Source organism: Acanthopagrus latus, chromosome 24 (genome assembly GCF_904848185.1).
Source record: "Acanthopagrus latus isolate v.2019 chromosome 24, fAcaLat1.1, whole genome shotgun sequence".
Lineage (NCBI taxonomy): Eukaryota > Metazoa > Chordata > Actinopteri > Spariformes > Sparidae > Acanthopagrus > Acanthopagrus latus.
Genome location: NC_051062.1, coordinates 7,290,838 through 7,308,415, shown reverse-complemented (window position 1 = coordinate 7,308,415; position 17,578 = coordinate 7,290,838). Strand labels below are relative to the sequence as shown.

Here is a 17,578-nt window from a genome sequence, read left to right as displayed (position 1 = left end):
ATGTTTCACATTGTCACTGTTATTGACTACAAACTTGTTATAAAGAGATAAGTTTGTGATACTTAACAATAACAAAAAACTTCTCAGGTCACAATGTAAAACACACATGGGCAAAACCCAATGGCTTTTAAAGCCAACAACAACAACAGGGCTCAAAGGTACAAGCAAGAAAATATTGTTAACTTTAACACAAAGATCATCTCTGGGACACTGGTGAAAGGTAACCAAGTGCATTTACTCAAGTCCAGTCCTTAGCCATTTACTATTTACAGCATCGGAGTCTGTTGGAGCACAAACAACTGGAGAGTAGGCGGATGTCATCAGTGCACATAAACAGACGAAGGAATCCTGGGAACATGTCCGACACTAACAGAATATGTTTAGATCCAACAGACATACATTATTATTAGATTATGGGTCAAAAGCGCGAGTCTGGTGCTCACTGTCAGTACAGTAGCTGCAGGCTCTCCATCAGTCTGAAGCCACATTATTAGATTCCAGCGTCTCTGGGAAACAGTCGCGAATAGTACTCACTGCTATCTAGGCCATAAGGTTGTAATGTAGGGCACATCCCAACCTTACATCAAGTTACTCTCCTTCAATTAACTCCAACGAAAAAGCAGATAATCTTCCGAAGAAGTTTGAAAAAAAAGAGAATAATGATGTTAATCTAAATTTCTATACATAGAGTAATAAATACAAGTAAACACCTGGCTAAATGAAGGGAGGAAATCGTGACGCACATGTACAAATGACAATTGCCCCAAAATCGATTGTCTGGATTCTGGAAACAAAAGTGGGCCACAAACTGGGCTAAAGAAGAACCAGGGCACAAAGTGAAGAACAGAGACACTGAGTATTCATTCCCCAAATTGGCCACAATCAGCCCCGTTAAAAACTGGATCACTCCAATGATTACCTTCCCTCCTGTTGATAATGAACAGCCTTGGGCATGGCAAAGAAAAGCAACACACCCCTCCTCACTGGCGGCCAACCTTTCCTGCTACAAACACACTTTTTCCACCCTAAAAACATCAGTCAGTGTGCTTTGAATTAATCCCAGAGGTCAGAGACAAGAGAGACCCTTCACATCTCAGTGTGACCTGTCATTTATACTCATTCACTTGGCCTGGTGAGTTTGAAAGATGAAATGCCAATAAAATAAATGGGATGGACGGTGATCTCAACCGTGGATCAATAACCATCACCAACACTGCCTGTGGCCCCAATACTGTAGTTTATATCTCCTGAACACATGTATGAAACAACACTTCCTTATTGTCCTGTTTCACTACAAACAGACCACAAAGTCTGTCAACAATCCCGCCACAATACAACAATTATCTTTGTACATCAACTGCAGACATGACCTAATTAACAGATTAAATGTTTGAGGTTCTAATTTAGTTGACAGTGACATCTAATCTAATTTATGGTTTTAGTTTTAATAGGGACAGGAAAAAACATTTCTATACAGTATGACTCAACAGAAACTACAGTTTCATAAAAGTGATTGAGAATGAGACTCAACAATCTGCTATTTCACAGATTGCACCTTTAACTCAAATTAAGGGGGTTATATAATCAGTCTGGGATCGCCTTCTGATTTATGACTGCACATAAATATTTCAAACAACAGTGAAAATCAAAAAGGTCATCAGACAAGAGAGGCATCAACAACACTTTGGTTTTATAAATCATCTTTATTCAAAGAAGATACAACACATTAATGAAAACCTACCTGCACAATCACACACTGGACAAACTGAAAATAATTAATATTACTGTAAATCTATGTTGTGTAATATTATTCACCTTAACCTCAATCACACCCTCTTCGTCAGTGAAGGGTTGAAGTTTTAAAGACTGAGGCAACAGCTCTGAAATTCTGTAAATTAAATAATGGCGGTAAATTAAAGCTACAGCTACTATTAATTGACTGCAGACAGAACAATCTCCACTTTGTTGTGACTTCATGCATCACAAATGTAACGAAACAAGTCCTCGGGACTGTCCTTGACTTCCACAGACAGACGCGTCAGAGCCTACTCACCGTCTGTCACTTTTCTCAAGTAAAGTCACTGTATATGCACGATGACCTGACATTCTGAAATATATCTGTTATCATCCAAACAAATGTCTTTCTTTCTCATTTCCAAGATCTGCCAGAAGGTTTGTGTAACAGTGATTCAACCTCCTACAGATCTTGTATTTTTTGTTTTTGTTTTTTTTAATTATTCAAAGCTAGATGTCAGCTTATTCTCAGACACTGTCAGCTACAGCCTTTGGAAAACATGACTTACTAACTATGGAAAGACTGAAAACGAGAGGATGAAATTGTTACTCTCAGGAAATAAATAGATTCAAATACATTCAAACTTTTTTGCATTCTGTCATCTTTTTTTCAAATCTCTGTGCGGTTAATTGTACTTGCGTATTTCGTTGTATTTAATTTATGACCTAAAAGTAGTCTTCCTGCTCTTATTTCAACCTATGTATGTGGCCAAATTAAAATTGTTATAATAATGACAGGAGGAAGAAACAATACATTTACACACACACACACACACATAATCTTTTTGGGGCTGTATTGAAAATATGTTTATCATCAAAAATATTTACCAGTACATCAGTAACATTTCAAATATAATATAATGGATATACAGAGTTGCAGACTCTCATCCCAGTCCTTACTGGGATAAAACATGTTCATGCCTGTGTACAGACTCTATAAGCGTGTGTGTGTGTGTGTGTGTTGGGATTTACCTATTCGTTCATTGGGCGCAGTACACAATCGGGACCTATGAGAGATGAAAAAGAAGACAATTCAGAACCAATATTCTGCAACACACAGCAGACGACTAAATGTGTACTTTCTATGTAGCCTCTGAAGTATGTGTGGGAGACGGGGATGAACTATATGAGAGTGGACAAGTGAACTCTACAGTGCCAAATTAATCAGAAACTGGCTCATCAAATGGCGCATCTTTCAGACACTCTTCATTTAATCTAAATACACCTCAGCTGGCAGATCTGGATCTTTGTACCCCCCGCTGGCCTATCGAGTCTTTTACCCTCTGATTCCTAAAAATATACCAGCAACACTCCGAGACAGAAATCAATGATGTTTTATGTTTGGGCGCTTGACACCTCCGATTAGTGTCGCTCCACAGAAATTAAAGCAGCTTGCAACAGTTTCAATCAATGTTGCAGTGTAATGTTTCAGTCATTTCCATGGTAACCACATGCTGTCCCCTGGCTGACTTGAGTTATATCAGTAAGTTATATATGATCATTCTCGTCATAGGACAGCTTGTTTGTTAGCCAACCACATTAAATAACAACATATCACAGTGACTAAATCAAAATTCTCCAGGTGTTTGACATAAAAGTAAAGTGTCTGGAATACTTTCCTGCTGAAAATACACAATTTCTGTCCAGCAACATCCATCAACCAAGTGTAGCATTAATTTCAAACACATTTATTTTTAATGTTATGTCATGGTTCTATCTCCCTAAAATTCACCAAATAAAACTGTAAACTTGCCAATGGATTAAATCTACAAACTGCCTTTACAGCCCAAATAACTCATGAGCTTTTAAATGATTGTGATGAGACCCCAGTTTACTAATTTATGTATATCTCTGTCTCTAGTATAAAAACTGTCCCAATATTTCTTGTAACAAAATCCTTAAAAACAAAAAATATTTATCATTTCACATACATACTCGTCCAATATTGGCCTGCTGAACCTCTTTGCAAAGTCTGATTCACAGTAGTTGTGGTAAAACTGGGCACTGTTAGTATGTTTATGCAAAAGGGATGATTTACTCTTGATTACCAACTGGTGACAGAAACACAGTATTTGTCACATAAACTTGATAAATACAGAAGTGCATATTATACAGAAGATAGTAATATGCAGAAGTACTTTGTGTGTGCGTGTTTTACAATGCAAAGATACAAGAGAGAAGAAAATCAAACTTATTTACCTGGTATAAAACTATTCTTTAGATTCCGTGACACCTGGTCAGGGTTTATCACAGTTCCCAGATCCAAACGCAGAGAGCACACAGAGCCAGGACCACTGTTTGTTTTGTAACTGATGCAACATTCACAGGATGTTTGATTTATGCACACACACACAGCAAAGATATCTGGACACTCACACAAAATCTATGGAGATATATTTTCTTCAATTTTCACCACCAGAAAGCATTTAACGTATTGTTTTTGTCTGAAGATTAGTGAAGCAGATCTGACCTGTAGGGCCTTAAGCTGGCATGTAAAATGTTTTTCAAGTGTGTCATCGATAGGTTGAACATATTTATAGTCAAGGCCCGATTCTATCCTACTAAAACTGCTCAGAGCCACATGAAGACAAAAATGTTCCTCTTTCCTCGAATTACCCACATAGCTTCTGCATTGTGTGGCCCACAGAGCATGTGCTCTGGAGAAATCCTATGGCCGAGCCAGCTCACTGCAGTTTAGGCAGTTACTAACTTGAATGGGGATTTAAGGATTGAATTGTTTGTCTTTTCTAGACTTTCCGAATGTTATCGGACCAAACTGATCAAATTCCAGCAAAATTCTTCACTGGATTATTCACATATTATCATGTCTATTTAAAACAATATCGATATTTCAATAATCACAATATCACGGTTATCATGAATATTGCATTATTGCGATGCCTCTAAAATGAATAATTGGATAAATCCAAAGTTTTACAGCCACTTCTTTGGCAATCCAAGCTCATGGGAAAATGTATTTTGGGCAGGTGTGTATCACATGACGCTGGTCTATCAAAGTGAGTTTAGAAGCATTTTGTTCATCTTTTGGATGATTGTATGTTAAAGCATATTCTCCCAAGACTGTTACAACATATACATACAGTCTTATTAAAATATCAAATGTATTTCCATAAAAAAAGAATACAGCAATATACAGTGCACTATGTTAGTAAATAACAAATGAGAGTTCCAAAATTTTTTATAACCAAAAGCCATTCAGCAATCCCAGATCAGAATTGTACAGGAAGTATACAACATACAACAAGGTTACAGAATACGGGCTGGTGGGTGGTTGAAGTTGTTCAGCAGATTAGATTTTGCTTCTTGCCGAGTTTAGAGAGAAAAGAACAATTCTTTCAATCACTATGAGACAGAACTTTGAACAACTTCTTTATTTCTCGTAACCATCAAATACAGGAAGCACTGAAGTTGTAGAAACATTCACTTGCCTTAAGATTGAACATCTAATTAGCAACAGTCGAGTAAGGGAATGCTTAAAAACGGAGGAAAAAACAAACTCAGGCAAAGATGAACGAATGTAGTTAATAAGATTGTTTACTACCCGAACCTTTGTTGTTTTTTTTTTTTTTACTTTTATAGTTTGTCCAATGTAATTAATATTTTTTTAATGTGTCACTCCCCTACAGCAGCTTAATAAACTGTATCCAAGACTACAGCAGTTAGAAGTTGTCAAGCTACAAGGCCGTCCTCATCATGCTATGAAACTTGTCTGCAAAATTCCAACACACCAAAAGGGCAACCCCTTCCATTGTGGAAAAACAGAGGAGAAATACATGCCAAGAAAAATAGTATTTATAAACATTGCAGATAAAAACCCATTTTCCTGTACTCAATCAGTTCCAAAGTGTATCCCCCTCTGTGACCACTTGTGTTGCAGAAAAGTGTAAAAAAACAAAAACAAAAAAACATAAAACGTCCCGTAAAAATCGGCCTGATTATGTCAGCGAACTTGTCCAAGTCACGGAGGAGAACGTTAGTCAACGTAACACAGAAAAATAAATTATCGGGACGCGGCAGTAACAAAGACCTATTAGCACTGTGTGTCCATGATCAGAGTGTAATTAGTATCTGCGTCGCTTGTTATTTGGCCCATCAAATACTCCCCCAATCGGATTCCCCCTGCCAAATCCTGGAGCAGGTCCACCTGGAGGGCCCAATGGTGGCTGCTGTGGCTGTTGTTGTTGCTGTTGTGGTTGCTGTGGCGGCTGCTGCTGCTGCTTTGGGGACTCAACTTCTGGTCGCCCCCCCATTGATCCACCTGGCGGGTATCGATCATTTCGCTGTGATATTATGGGGTCGGCATTGCAAAAAAGACCAGAATGTTGCAAGATCATAACAATTGTATCGGAAAAAAGTTTGGGGGTCAGACACAAATACAGTGTTCCCATAAAAAGTGATGGGGTTTTCAAAGTTCATCAGTCAGGGTTATGTTTGATCCAAGTGTCGCCATCCGAGAGTAAAAGGTTTGTGGAGCAGAGCAGACAAAGGGAGAGAGAGGAATGAGACTTTTAGTTAAAAATAGAGTTTTCAGGTCAATTTTCAAGTCACTCAAAACTTGATGAAGTATTTTTTACTTCAAAACAATGTTTATCAGGTAAGCTTATTGTAAAAGTCAATCATAACTTTTATCGTATCGTAGAAGCCAAATCATAGTTTTCTATTTTTTAGAACAACCTGAGGCAATATACTGCTTCCAGAAGTGTTATTGTAGTATATTCTATAAAGAAAATGGCCTGAATTTCAATTATTTACTCATTGAGAGATAAGCTTATTTTTCCTGATACATTACCATGGCTCCATTCTCTGACATCAACGGTGTCCCCATATTTGTCGTTCCCTCTGGGCCAGCAGCTCCTCCCCTTCCACTCATGCCCATCATTTGACCCTGGTTACCACTGGGCCCCGGAGAGGCCTGGTTAAAGCCATCTACACGCAAAACAACGGAGCATTGGTGTGTCATTTGGTGGGTGAGTGAAATGTACCCAACGCCCCGCAAGAATTGTAGACACTAGAGCTAATCTCAATGACTTAAAAGTAAACATTAACATTGGCTTTTGGTCAACAGCTAATATGATTCATCAAATGATGAAGACTAACATTAGGGCTGTCCCGAATAACATTTTTGAAGCTTCGAAGCTCCAGTGAGAATTTCCTGGCAACAGTCGAAGCTTCAGGGGAGGTGGGTAGTATGTACTTCAAAACTTTGCAGCGGCTGTAACAAAGATTCCCACCTCCAAGTTTTAAAAATCAGGCTAAGTACTGATGCCTTACCTAGGATGGGTCGAGCACACGCTTGTCAATGCTATGTGCAGACTTATCAAAAAACGTTTTGGAAGAGAAATAAAACCTTTATCAGTGGATTCATAACATGGCCATGGTGGAAGCTTCGAGGTATTTGGGCCGGCCTTAACTAACATTTATAACTGGAACAGCTTTGCCACTCATCTCAAAACCATCAATAGCATACTTCACATTAGTTTTATGTAAGGCCGATACAAAGCAACTGTATAATCAAGTAATGCCTTGTTCATTCATTTAAATATTACACCAACACAACCAAAAACCAATGTTAATTTAAAGCGTTGAGCGAGCGGTATATAATATTAAAGTACACAATAAAAGTTATATTACAGAGGAAGAATTTACAAAGACAGTAGGTTTTGTGGTTAACACACTGAGAGGTTCTCACTTTTAAACCTAAACTTTGAGGCCAAGTGCCCACGCCCAGATCGTACACTGACTAAACCTTGGATTGCACATCAACTTGGTATACATGGTTGTTGTTTGACCATTCCAAAAAGCTGTCAAACCTGACGTCACAGGTCCTCACCCAATCAAATACAACCCCAGACAGCAAACTCCTCAGCACTCACACACCAACGACAAGTAGTAGTTGTTAAATTCCCAAGTTGCAGATATGGGGATTTTTGATTGCGACCAAATCTCCCCCTCTGTAACAAATGCCCAACCAATAGCACACATGTATATAAAGCCAATAATAACAGTAACAATTTATAGCAGCCATGGACCGTTTCTTTTTATATCGTTTTATCTGGTAACCAACTACTACAAATAAATGTACCCCAACAAAAGCAGCTTATTAAAACACAAAGCGAGCCATTTCAGCTAATGTGGCTACATGGTTAGCATTAGAAATAATGCATGAACACTCCAAAGTCAGTGTTTGTAAACTTTAACTGCACATAAAGATCACAATGTAATTTATATATTACTGATTGAATAAATGATTTAGCCCACATTCTTTTCAACAACATGCATGCAGTAGTGGTTGTTTAACAACGAAGACCAGTCCCATGATCTCACGCTACGACCTGTCATCAAACCATGTCTCTTTTTTCTTTTCATTATTTTGATTGAGAGACTCTTAGGAGCTGAAATAACCGTCTCTGCATTTAAAGACCCCTTGAGGACTCTGCTCCACTGAAGAGGTCTGTGGAAGGATGAGGAGAACAAGCAGAAATGCCATAATGTTTTCAAAACCATTTTAGATTTGTGTGATTTGTCTGGTGCTTTTTTTTTTTCTTTTTTTTTATTAAATACATCAGCTTGTTCTTTCCTCTTTCCTAGTGGTGGATGGAAATGTGGATTGATTTGCATTTTCTTTTTCAAATTTTCTGGAAATTTCATGAAAACTTTACACTACATTTGGATGGAAACTAATTACAATTTTCCAACACAGAGTATGTATGTGCAATTACAGGACCTAAATCTCTCTCACACACACACAGAACACTTAATATTTGCAGAACAGCCATGACAAAGATTTAAGTGAGAAAAAACATCACCCCCCCCCCCCCCCACAAAAAAAACCACATCATTCAAACATGGCAGTTTTTTTGTAGAGATGATGTGCAATCCTAGGTCATTCTTTGTATGATAAAGACACACCATGAACCTCAATCAGTCTGCTCCATGCTTAAACTTTGTCCCTAGCCCCTCATCCTGAATCACAGCAGATCAACATGTACTTTGTGGAGAACAGTTTTCATTTATTAATCCAAGTCTACAGATGTTTGTCTATACTTCTTGACATGATAAAAGTGCAAAATAATTTCTATGGCCTAAAGGATTCTTTTTTAAAATGCAGTCTAAAGACATACTCCAAGGTAAATTGGCTTAATAAATATAATACCCAAATTATGTATGTTCAACATGTTTATCACTGTATGCCATAGTATACAACTGTATTTTTAATCTGCATATATTTGAGGATGAGAGCTCAGAGACGAAATACTTCTCAAACTATAAAAGGTCCCCCCAACAAAGACAGCCCTGTTCAGTACATTGTATATATTCTGTTAGAAGAGACATTTTGTTTTAATGTGGTGTATTATGCCCGTTTGTACTTTGCACTGCATTCCAAGTGGCACCCTTTGACACTTTGATGGGTGTCAAAGTATGTCATAATTATCACGATTCAAAAATTGTCAACACATTTTGCTGAAACGGAGCCATTTGGGATGCAGGACAATTATTAGTGATAAATGACATTAAGGCAGTTATAACTGACGTATCATCGCCACTTGATCTGGTTCTATATCAACCATACTTTACACAGTCATGCCCGTACCTCCCATATTAATGGCTCCACGAGGGCCCAGCTCACCCACTCTCATTTCCTGTTCTCTCTGCAAGAAGTGAAGAAGAGCCTTCAGAACAAAACTCTGCTGTCCAAAGTCCAAATCTTCAGTCAATAGCCTACTGTAAAAATGCTCTACGAGCACTAACACTATATATTAAAAACAAACAAACAAAAAAAAACTTAAAAACTCTACAAAAGGTATTGATTTTCTGCACAATGGCCATGTATCTTCAGGAATGTCATTATCATTTCTTTCTTATTTATAAAAATGGTGGTCAAGCTTCAATGCTTCCTTGCCTCAGTTTAAATTCTAGCAAGGAAGAGCAACCATCCACCTGCTCGTCTGTAGATTTACTGGTCACAGACAGGTGTACTAACATCACAGTGAAAAATGAGCCTACATCAAATCAAAAACTGTTTGGAAGTGGGCAAGTAAACCATTTTTTTTTTAAAATGACCATTTAAAATAGGCTTTTGGCTATTGAATCATGTAATCGTGATGTATTTTTTTTTAAATGTGGTTTGACTTCAAAGTATTTCTTTTGTCAGCTATGAGACTCAACAAAATGAAAAGCTATGCCAAACATCTTCACTGCATTCACTCATTCACACAGGGCCCGGACACAAAGTTGAGATCAAATTGCGACAAAGACCTTAATTCAGCGTAGCAAAGAAAACTGCTGACTACACACAGACAAAATAAAATTCACACACCATGTGACTATTGATCTATTTTAACTTTGCTTTACTCTTAAATACAAATATAGTACAAACTATCATTTTAATTCTCAGTTTGCACTGGTATTGTCAGTCCAAGCTCTTTGCCTGAGAGGGAAGAAAAGCTGGAGGGAAAAAAAAGAAGCACTAAATTGGTGACTCCTAAGATGCAGATTTGACAGACGTAACCATCAGAAAAGGCACAGCTACAGTTAATGGTGCCTGATAACTCAGCTGGTGAATGACACACATCAGCCAGCTTGCTGTGTCAGGGCCCAAACATACAAAACAGAGATGTGTCATTATCTCTTCATTCATTCGTTGTCTCGCAATACCACAGTTAGGGACACATTTCATTCACACACATACCAACACATAACCTGTTTCAAACACACAGCGTGAATCAAATTCAACAATAACAGATTTCACTGACCTGGATTGAGTCTGCTTTGGGTCTTAAGTTTTAGTGAAAATGTCCAATGCAAAATCAAGACAAGGCCTAACACAGGTCATTGAAACCAGCTGGATATCAATGACTTTAGAATATTTTGTACACAAAGCATTATAAAAAGACATTATAATGGGTAAGTACATTTTATCAACAATCTGTAAATCTGTCATCATCTTATTAAAAGCAATACTGATGAAATGCAGATGTGTGTAAATATATTTATGCTCTTCATTTTAAAGCAATGACATGTATACATTAAGATTAAATAAGTGACATGGTCAGGTATACAAGTTAAGTTTTGTGTGCCAAACTCTACAGTTACAGCAACAGTAGAGGGTATCCAATACACACCAAAGTTTGAGAAAATATGAAGAACTACTGTAAAAACTGTGATGCTCAATCCTTGTATTCTTTCTGTACTTACCTGTTTAAAATTCCAACATGTTACAATTATAACAAATAAAGTTAAGTGTATGTGCTGAACGTGTAAAGAAACCCTTTATCATCTCTGGATGCTCAGGCACAGTGATGGCTGAGCATTTAAGCACTAGATGGCAGCAGATATCATTTATATTATGAGAGTCTTCCCTCACAACTGCTTGGAATTTGTTGACAATAATCCTTCCAGCAAACTTCAGTATAAAATAGTTTTGAGTAACATAAAGGAAACTAACATCTTTTAGTTTAATATGTGCATAACTGTGCTTTCTTGTTCTTATAAATATTTGTAAAAATGAACCAATGTAGATTAAATACATTTTTCAAGCTGACTACATAGGCTAATGTGGAATGTGAAATATTACAGTTAGGAAAGTAAGTGTATTACTTGTCTTCCATGGAGTTTTTTTCTATGAATAACGATGCACACCAACTGTATGACACCACACAAGCCTCCCCTCAGTTTATAATGAAACAATACAAATGAAGCCTCCCATGTATCCTAAAGAAAGCTACATGTGTTTGTTAGTAAGACTGATTGTTGGTGTAATTTGTAAAGATGTAGACTCCAACAGGACCTCTAAATAGAGCAAAGGATTTGAAGAGAAAAGTTAATCAACAACATATCACACAGACACTCACTCCACCTCCAGATCACATTGTGGCTCTCGCTGTTTTTATAAATCACTGAAAATCTGCTTGCATGAATTAGCACTTTTAAAACCGGTCATCTTCTTTTGTTTACAAGCCTGGTCATGCCTTTAAAGTGCTGCTTTTAAAAGTTCATCATATGTTACATCGTGTTCCCTACTAAAGCAGCCAAACCAAACAGGGTCATAAAGATATGTGTTCTCTAAACTGACACTCAAACTGAAGCGCTGCATGTCTATCTATGATTATTAGGAAAACATAAAACTCAATTGATTTTGTTTCCTTATTTAATGAATACCTATTTGTCTGTTTCTATTGATATATAAAACAATCTTCCTGTCTTTGTTTACTTCTAATAAAATGCAACACATAAAGCTGGTAATACCAGAAATCTATACTGTACTTAAACTACATTTGTTTTAATTAAAGGCTCAAACTCAATTTAAGATGTCCATGAAACTGACTAAAGATGATTAAATATTCCTAAAACTTACAGGAAGCAATTATATTTCATTTATAAAAGGTGCACAGTGACATCAGAACATATAAAGTAAAAGACATTTATAGAGCGGAGATGAACAGACTGCACATAAGACTAAGGTTCATAAGCCATGGTTAACCCGCTGTGCATTAAGATATATTCCACTGTGTTGGTGGTATAATAATGATCAAAATGCAGACTTTTGTTTTTTGATATTTCACACTGATGCATCACAAAGCTATGTTTTCAAAGAGGAGGTATCGTTCCACAGCTCATCGCCGATAATTATAAACTTACATTTGTTCATTCCTTTTAATTTAAGGTGGTCAAAAGAAAACGCAACATGTGAACAATACGATAAAAAAAGCGTGTTAATATCTATAGGCTTTGAAAAACAAGGTTCTCAAAAAGAAGACGACGAAACAGATAAAGTTGTTAATTATTATCCAACTTGGAGATAAAAGTAAAAGGTATATTTCTAATACATGTAGTCAGTGTGAGTGTTTGTGCTATCTCAAGAGTAGTTTGATACAATGACCACAACAATGAAAATACAGGACAGTCGTTACAAATACACAAAAAGATGAAGAATACTGTCAGTAGATATGAGATGCCTTAATACTGTGAGGAAATATGAAGTCCCTGCACGCAACACAATTCAGTTCAAGTGCTGCTCAAATGCAAATGATAAAAAAGAAGAAAGGTAACCCAAAACTATGGTCTCTGCCTCAGATCATTCATTGCCTCAGTGAAATAAGTTTAACTTCCATTGGCAGTTTACATGTTATTTAATTGTAAGTCTACCATAACCCTATATTGTACCCGCATTACCCAAGAGATGGTGCAGTAACTTATAGAAGATACTGCAATATACAATATGTGCGTGCAATATACAAGCTGTTGAGATCCACTTACACTAAAATTGTTTGCTATATTCAAGCAAATATTACATTTTCTTTTGATTTCTATGTATGTATTGAAGAGAAGTGTGCTGAGGTGATGCTCAGAGTAGAGAGAATGTACGATACTATAGTATCTGTCAAGTGCTAACGTAACTGGTGTGTTTGACTGCATTTTTAATTCCAGCTGTACTCACATTGTCCATGTAGTTTGGTTTGAAGCCATCTGGGTGGCGTCTCAGGTCTTCCTGTTCTCTGTGTCTCATCATCTCCTCCTCTCTCCTCCTCCTCTCCTCTTCATGCCTACACAGAACAATGATGAGTCAAACAAAATCATCAATTCATACTAAATAACATAAAAGAAAGCAAATCATCAAAATGGCTTAATGGTAACAACTTCATGACAAAACTAAATAAGCTGAAAATTAGATGTTTTGTGCCTGAAGTAAATTTAAACTATGGGAATAAAAAAAAAAAAAAAGTAACTAATGTTAACTGAATTCACAACATCTCTCTCCCTCCCTCTCTCTCCCTCTCCCTCTCAATAGTTTACTCATGAGGACACACACCTCATCTCTATCTGCTTTCGTCTCTGCAGCTCCTGGTTGCGAAGCTCCTCGAGCCTCCTCAGCTCCTCCTGACGTCTCATTAGATCTGGAAGACACATGGAAGGCAACATAAGTATGAAGGATATGGAGGACATATAGGTATACCGCTTGTAGCAGTATTATCTGTATCATTCTTTAGATCAGTGGTGTCAAACTGATCCAGTAAAGGGCCATGTGGCTGCAGGTTTTCATTCCAACCAAGCAAGAACACACCTGATTTGGATCAGGTGTGTTCTTAATCAGGTGTGTTCTGCAGGTTTTCATTCCAACCAAGCAAGAACACACCTGATTTGGATCAGGTGTTTTCTTGCTTGGTTGGAATGAAAACCTGCAGCCACGTGGCCCTTTACTGGATCAGTTTGATACCACTGCTTTAGATTGTTTAGATTTTCACAACATTTATTTGCCTCAGCTACAACAAGCAACAATTCAACCATTAAAAACACACATATTAAGGCCAGTATCTAAAAACGCAGATCTCAAGGCAGACACTAAAAGCCACAGCTTGTTACCTTGTCTCATTAACATGAGCTGATGTTCATGTTTGGCCGACTCCAACTCCGCCTCCAGTTTCTCTTTGGCCTCTTTAATGTTCTTGTCCACCTGCTCTCTTTGCTGTTTCTCCATCTCATGAAGAGCTTTCCACCGAGACGCGTATTCAAACTCAAATGTGCCCGGCTGAGCAAAATGTGGCGGTTGCTCTCGTTCCCTGGTGGGAAAGACACGTATAACAATAATAAACTATACCAGTCAACAAGACACGACAATACAAAAGAGTCAGATGGGTGATGGTGAAGCTCGAAATGTTCTAAAAATAACACTTACTTGTGGTACTTTGGTATTTTTGGCAGCAATTTTTCAGGCAGCCCATCTTCATCATCAAAGTGCTCTGAAGGCTCCACAATAGCTGGACATGGTGTGCTGATGAAAGAGGGAACACTGAATTAAAATCTCCTGAAAGATTGTTGGTGTGAAAAAGACTTGTCAGTGAAAGACAAATGGCACCGACTGAGATCAGATTGTTTCTCAGTTGGGTAGCTCAAACTAAAGGATGTGTAACTCAAGCCTCCTTTCCTTATCAGTACCCATACCAATACTCCCGTACCAATGCATAAACTTGCATATTTCAAGCAGTATTTTAGATGTGAATGCCTTTGAGGAACCCTTCACCCTTCACTTGGGGAATAAATATTCCTTCGCTATCAGATAAGCGTCAACTAGAAGCTGACTTTCCACTCAGATTCTGAAGGTACCTGCTGAATCACAATTTCTTACACTATGCAACTAGCATACACAAAACCTTTACACAATCCGTCTCTGTGTTCTCCCTCCAAACCACCTCCTTACGTGGTGAGCAGAAGCGCTCCCTCTGTACAGCGCTCCAGGGCTTTCCGTGCAGCTGCTTTGTTAGCAAACTCCACAATCCCTCTCCCTGTCGGACGACCGCGATCATCTGTCACGACAACAGCTCGTTCCACCGGCCCAAACTGAGAAAACGCCTGATGGAGGAAGGTGGATTTCAGGTTAAAGATCACTGCACAGAAAGCAGCATACACAAGTATCCAAACTGACAACTATCTCATTCATGAGATGTTTAAGCTCATGTTCAGCGTACCTGTTCCAGCAACTCATTTGTTACTACAGGCAACAAGTTGCGTACTGTGAGCGCAGCACCATGTGTAGCAAAGCGGATTCTGATTGGGCGATTATTCAAAATAGTCCCATCCAGCTCAGCTTTAGCAATCTCTGCCAGTGTCCGGGTTTCCTGGAAGAGAAGGGGTGAAAAGGAAATGGATGATGATGCTCTAGTGGGGCAGTCAGTATGGCACTGATTTGGGCTGATGGATAAAACTAATATTCACTTAGAACTGATTGACTGGCCAGGTTTGCACCTGTGTCTAAAACCTTGCACTGCTTATTTTCAATAATGAACTATGAGTAAAACATAGGTTAGAGTGTATATCGCCATATTATTTGCGTATATAACGTGTGGAAGCAACTACATGGCGATGTAATGTCCAGAGAAGGTAGAAGAAATCATTAAACCTACTGTCATAAATCACATTTCCATCACATGGCTTTGGCACATACACACATGGGACATATTAACCTGTTCTATAACATGTAATGTGATGAACTTTAATTTTTGAACAAAGAACCACACAACAATAACTTAATATTGAATGCAACATATAACATTACATGAATGGGGGTCAAGTTCATCAATACTTTGTGCTAATGCTAACAGAAAGCTAGCTCCAGTTAGCCACGACAATTCCGTACATAGACACCAACAACACATGTAATATGAGATATGTAAAGTACATTGAAACACTCACAACAGCACAGTTTATATAAATAAAACAGAACTTTTTTCATACCAAGCGAACGAAGCCGAAGCCGCGGTCTCTGTTGATGAAAACCTCGTTGACGTTTCCATATTTTGCGAACATGTTTTTGAAGTCCTCCTCCGGCATATCCAGCGGGACGTTCCCGATAAACAGACGCGAGCGCTGGGTGAACGTCTTCTCCCCGGGCTTCCGAAAGCTCGTGATATCCAGAGTCATTTCTGCCGGGGCTTTCTCGCTTCCTTCCCCGGCTCCTTCCGCCTGTTCGGCCGTGGGGGACTGCTGTGGCGGCGGCGCTGGGCTGTCTTTGTTTGCCGGTGAATGCTCCGGGGCCGGGGAGTCCGTCCCGCATTTCGCCGGTTGAGGAGAATTACTGTTCTGCATATTGGCCTGTTGCATTTCTCGGCTGGCCATGGTCGGGCAAAGTTAGTCTATGTAACGCTATGTAAATTAAACTTTGTGGAAAAGGCTTGTGGACCAGGGTTGTTGGTGCACACCTCCTCCTGAGTTTCAAAGATGGCGACAGTTGCGCGCGCATCTTTCTGTTGGGAATTACCCAGGGGCGTAAATAGAAAAATATGGAAATATGGATCTTTTTTTCGGGGGGGGGGGGCTTGTGGTTATCTCGAAGTGATAGGCTACCATTCATGTTTTACAAAATATTAACACAATTAACTATACTTTATTAAATGTGACAAGCCCAAAAGCTATATAGCCTGCATGGGTGCCACACAAACACACACATAATCACAAATAAAGCAGGAATTTCTCCTCTGAAGCAGGCTGATGTGTGCAATTGATGTTGTGCTCTTGATGTTGTTTCTCCAAATAAAAAAGCCACAGCAAGTTAATAGATTGCAAACATAATATTTCACATCATATATTTTTGTTTCAATCAACTTCCAGGTGCCACAGTGATGTAAACCACAGAACACACACTATGCCATTGAATTATTATACTTTGCATAACATAGAGGGATCCATATATTCTTTAAAGCTTCCGAGCCATACATAAACTAAACCTGGAGAGCTGTCACTGCCCCCTTATCCCTTTTATCCAACATGAACATGTATTTTGACTGATCCCATACATATTTACCAAAGATAATGGCTTTTGTTGTACATTTTTGTCATTCGATCGGAGTGAAGGTTCCTGAGGTGCTGCTGAGAGCTCTTCTCCCATGAAGGACCAGCCATCTGTCCAGATATTATAGCACATCTGTGTCCAGATGCTTCTTGAATTCCTCTGTCCGACAAGGGGCTGGAGAGCTGCTGTCTTGTTACTTGCTCTCCTGTCAGGGATCCCATATCCAGTCAGGTCAGGAGGCGACTGCCTGCCACTGATGTATAGTATGCATGGTGTGAGTCTTTCCACACAGGCTGCATGCACACCATGTGTTTTCACTCCAGGAATGTGTGTAAGCAGGCGGTTTGTAGGGCATGCATACTTTTAGAGGGTCTCATAGTAATTTGCCTGCAGAAATAATGAACGCTCATTAAAGCGCAGAGGAGGCTCGCTGTTTGATCTCTTTTGATCCCCAACCCTTGAGCAATTATTTTACATATG

The 17,578-nt window shown here is 38.6% G+C and overlaps 1 protein-coding gene across 4 annotated transcripts; it reads right to left on the bottom strand.

The window, feature by feature from the left end:
• Positions 1–1,731: 1,731 nt before the first annotated feature.
• pspc1 (paraspeckle component 1) lies at positions 1,732–16,538 on the bottom strand. 4 transcript variants are annotated; one of them, XM_037091375.1, is made up of 10 exons: positions 16,045–16,538; positions 15,279–15,428; positions 15,011–15,162; positions 14,489–14,584; positions 14,176–14,372; positions 13,625–13,709; positions 13,253–13,358; positions 9,407–9,464; positions 6,605–6,741; positions 4,884–6,095 (listed from the first exon to the last, which is right to left on the bottom strand). In XM_037091375.1, exons 1-10 carry the CDS (start codon positions 16,423–16,425, stop codon positions 5,877–5,879), a joined length of 1,581 nt encoding a protein of 526 aa, XP_036947270.1. In that variant the 5' UTR covers positions 16,426–16,538; the 3' UTR covers positions 4,884–5,876. The 4 variants fall into 4 exon arrangements, 3 of the variants coding, with proteins under 3 accessions (XP_036947272.1, XP_036947270.1, XP_036947271.1); XR_005073347.1 differs by lacking the exon at positions 9,407–9,464 and having other exon boundaries at positions 5,951–6,095; XM_037091377.1 differs by lacking the exons at positions 4,884–6,095; positions 6,605–6,741; positions 9,407–9,464 and adding an exon at positions 1,732–2,801.
• Positions 16,539–17,578: the final 1,040 nt, after the last annotated feature.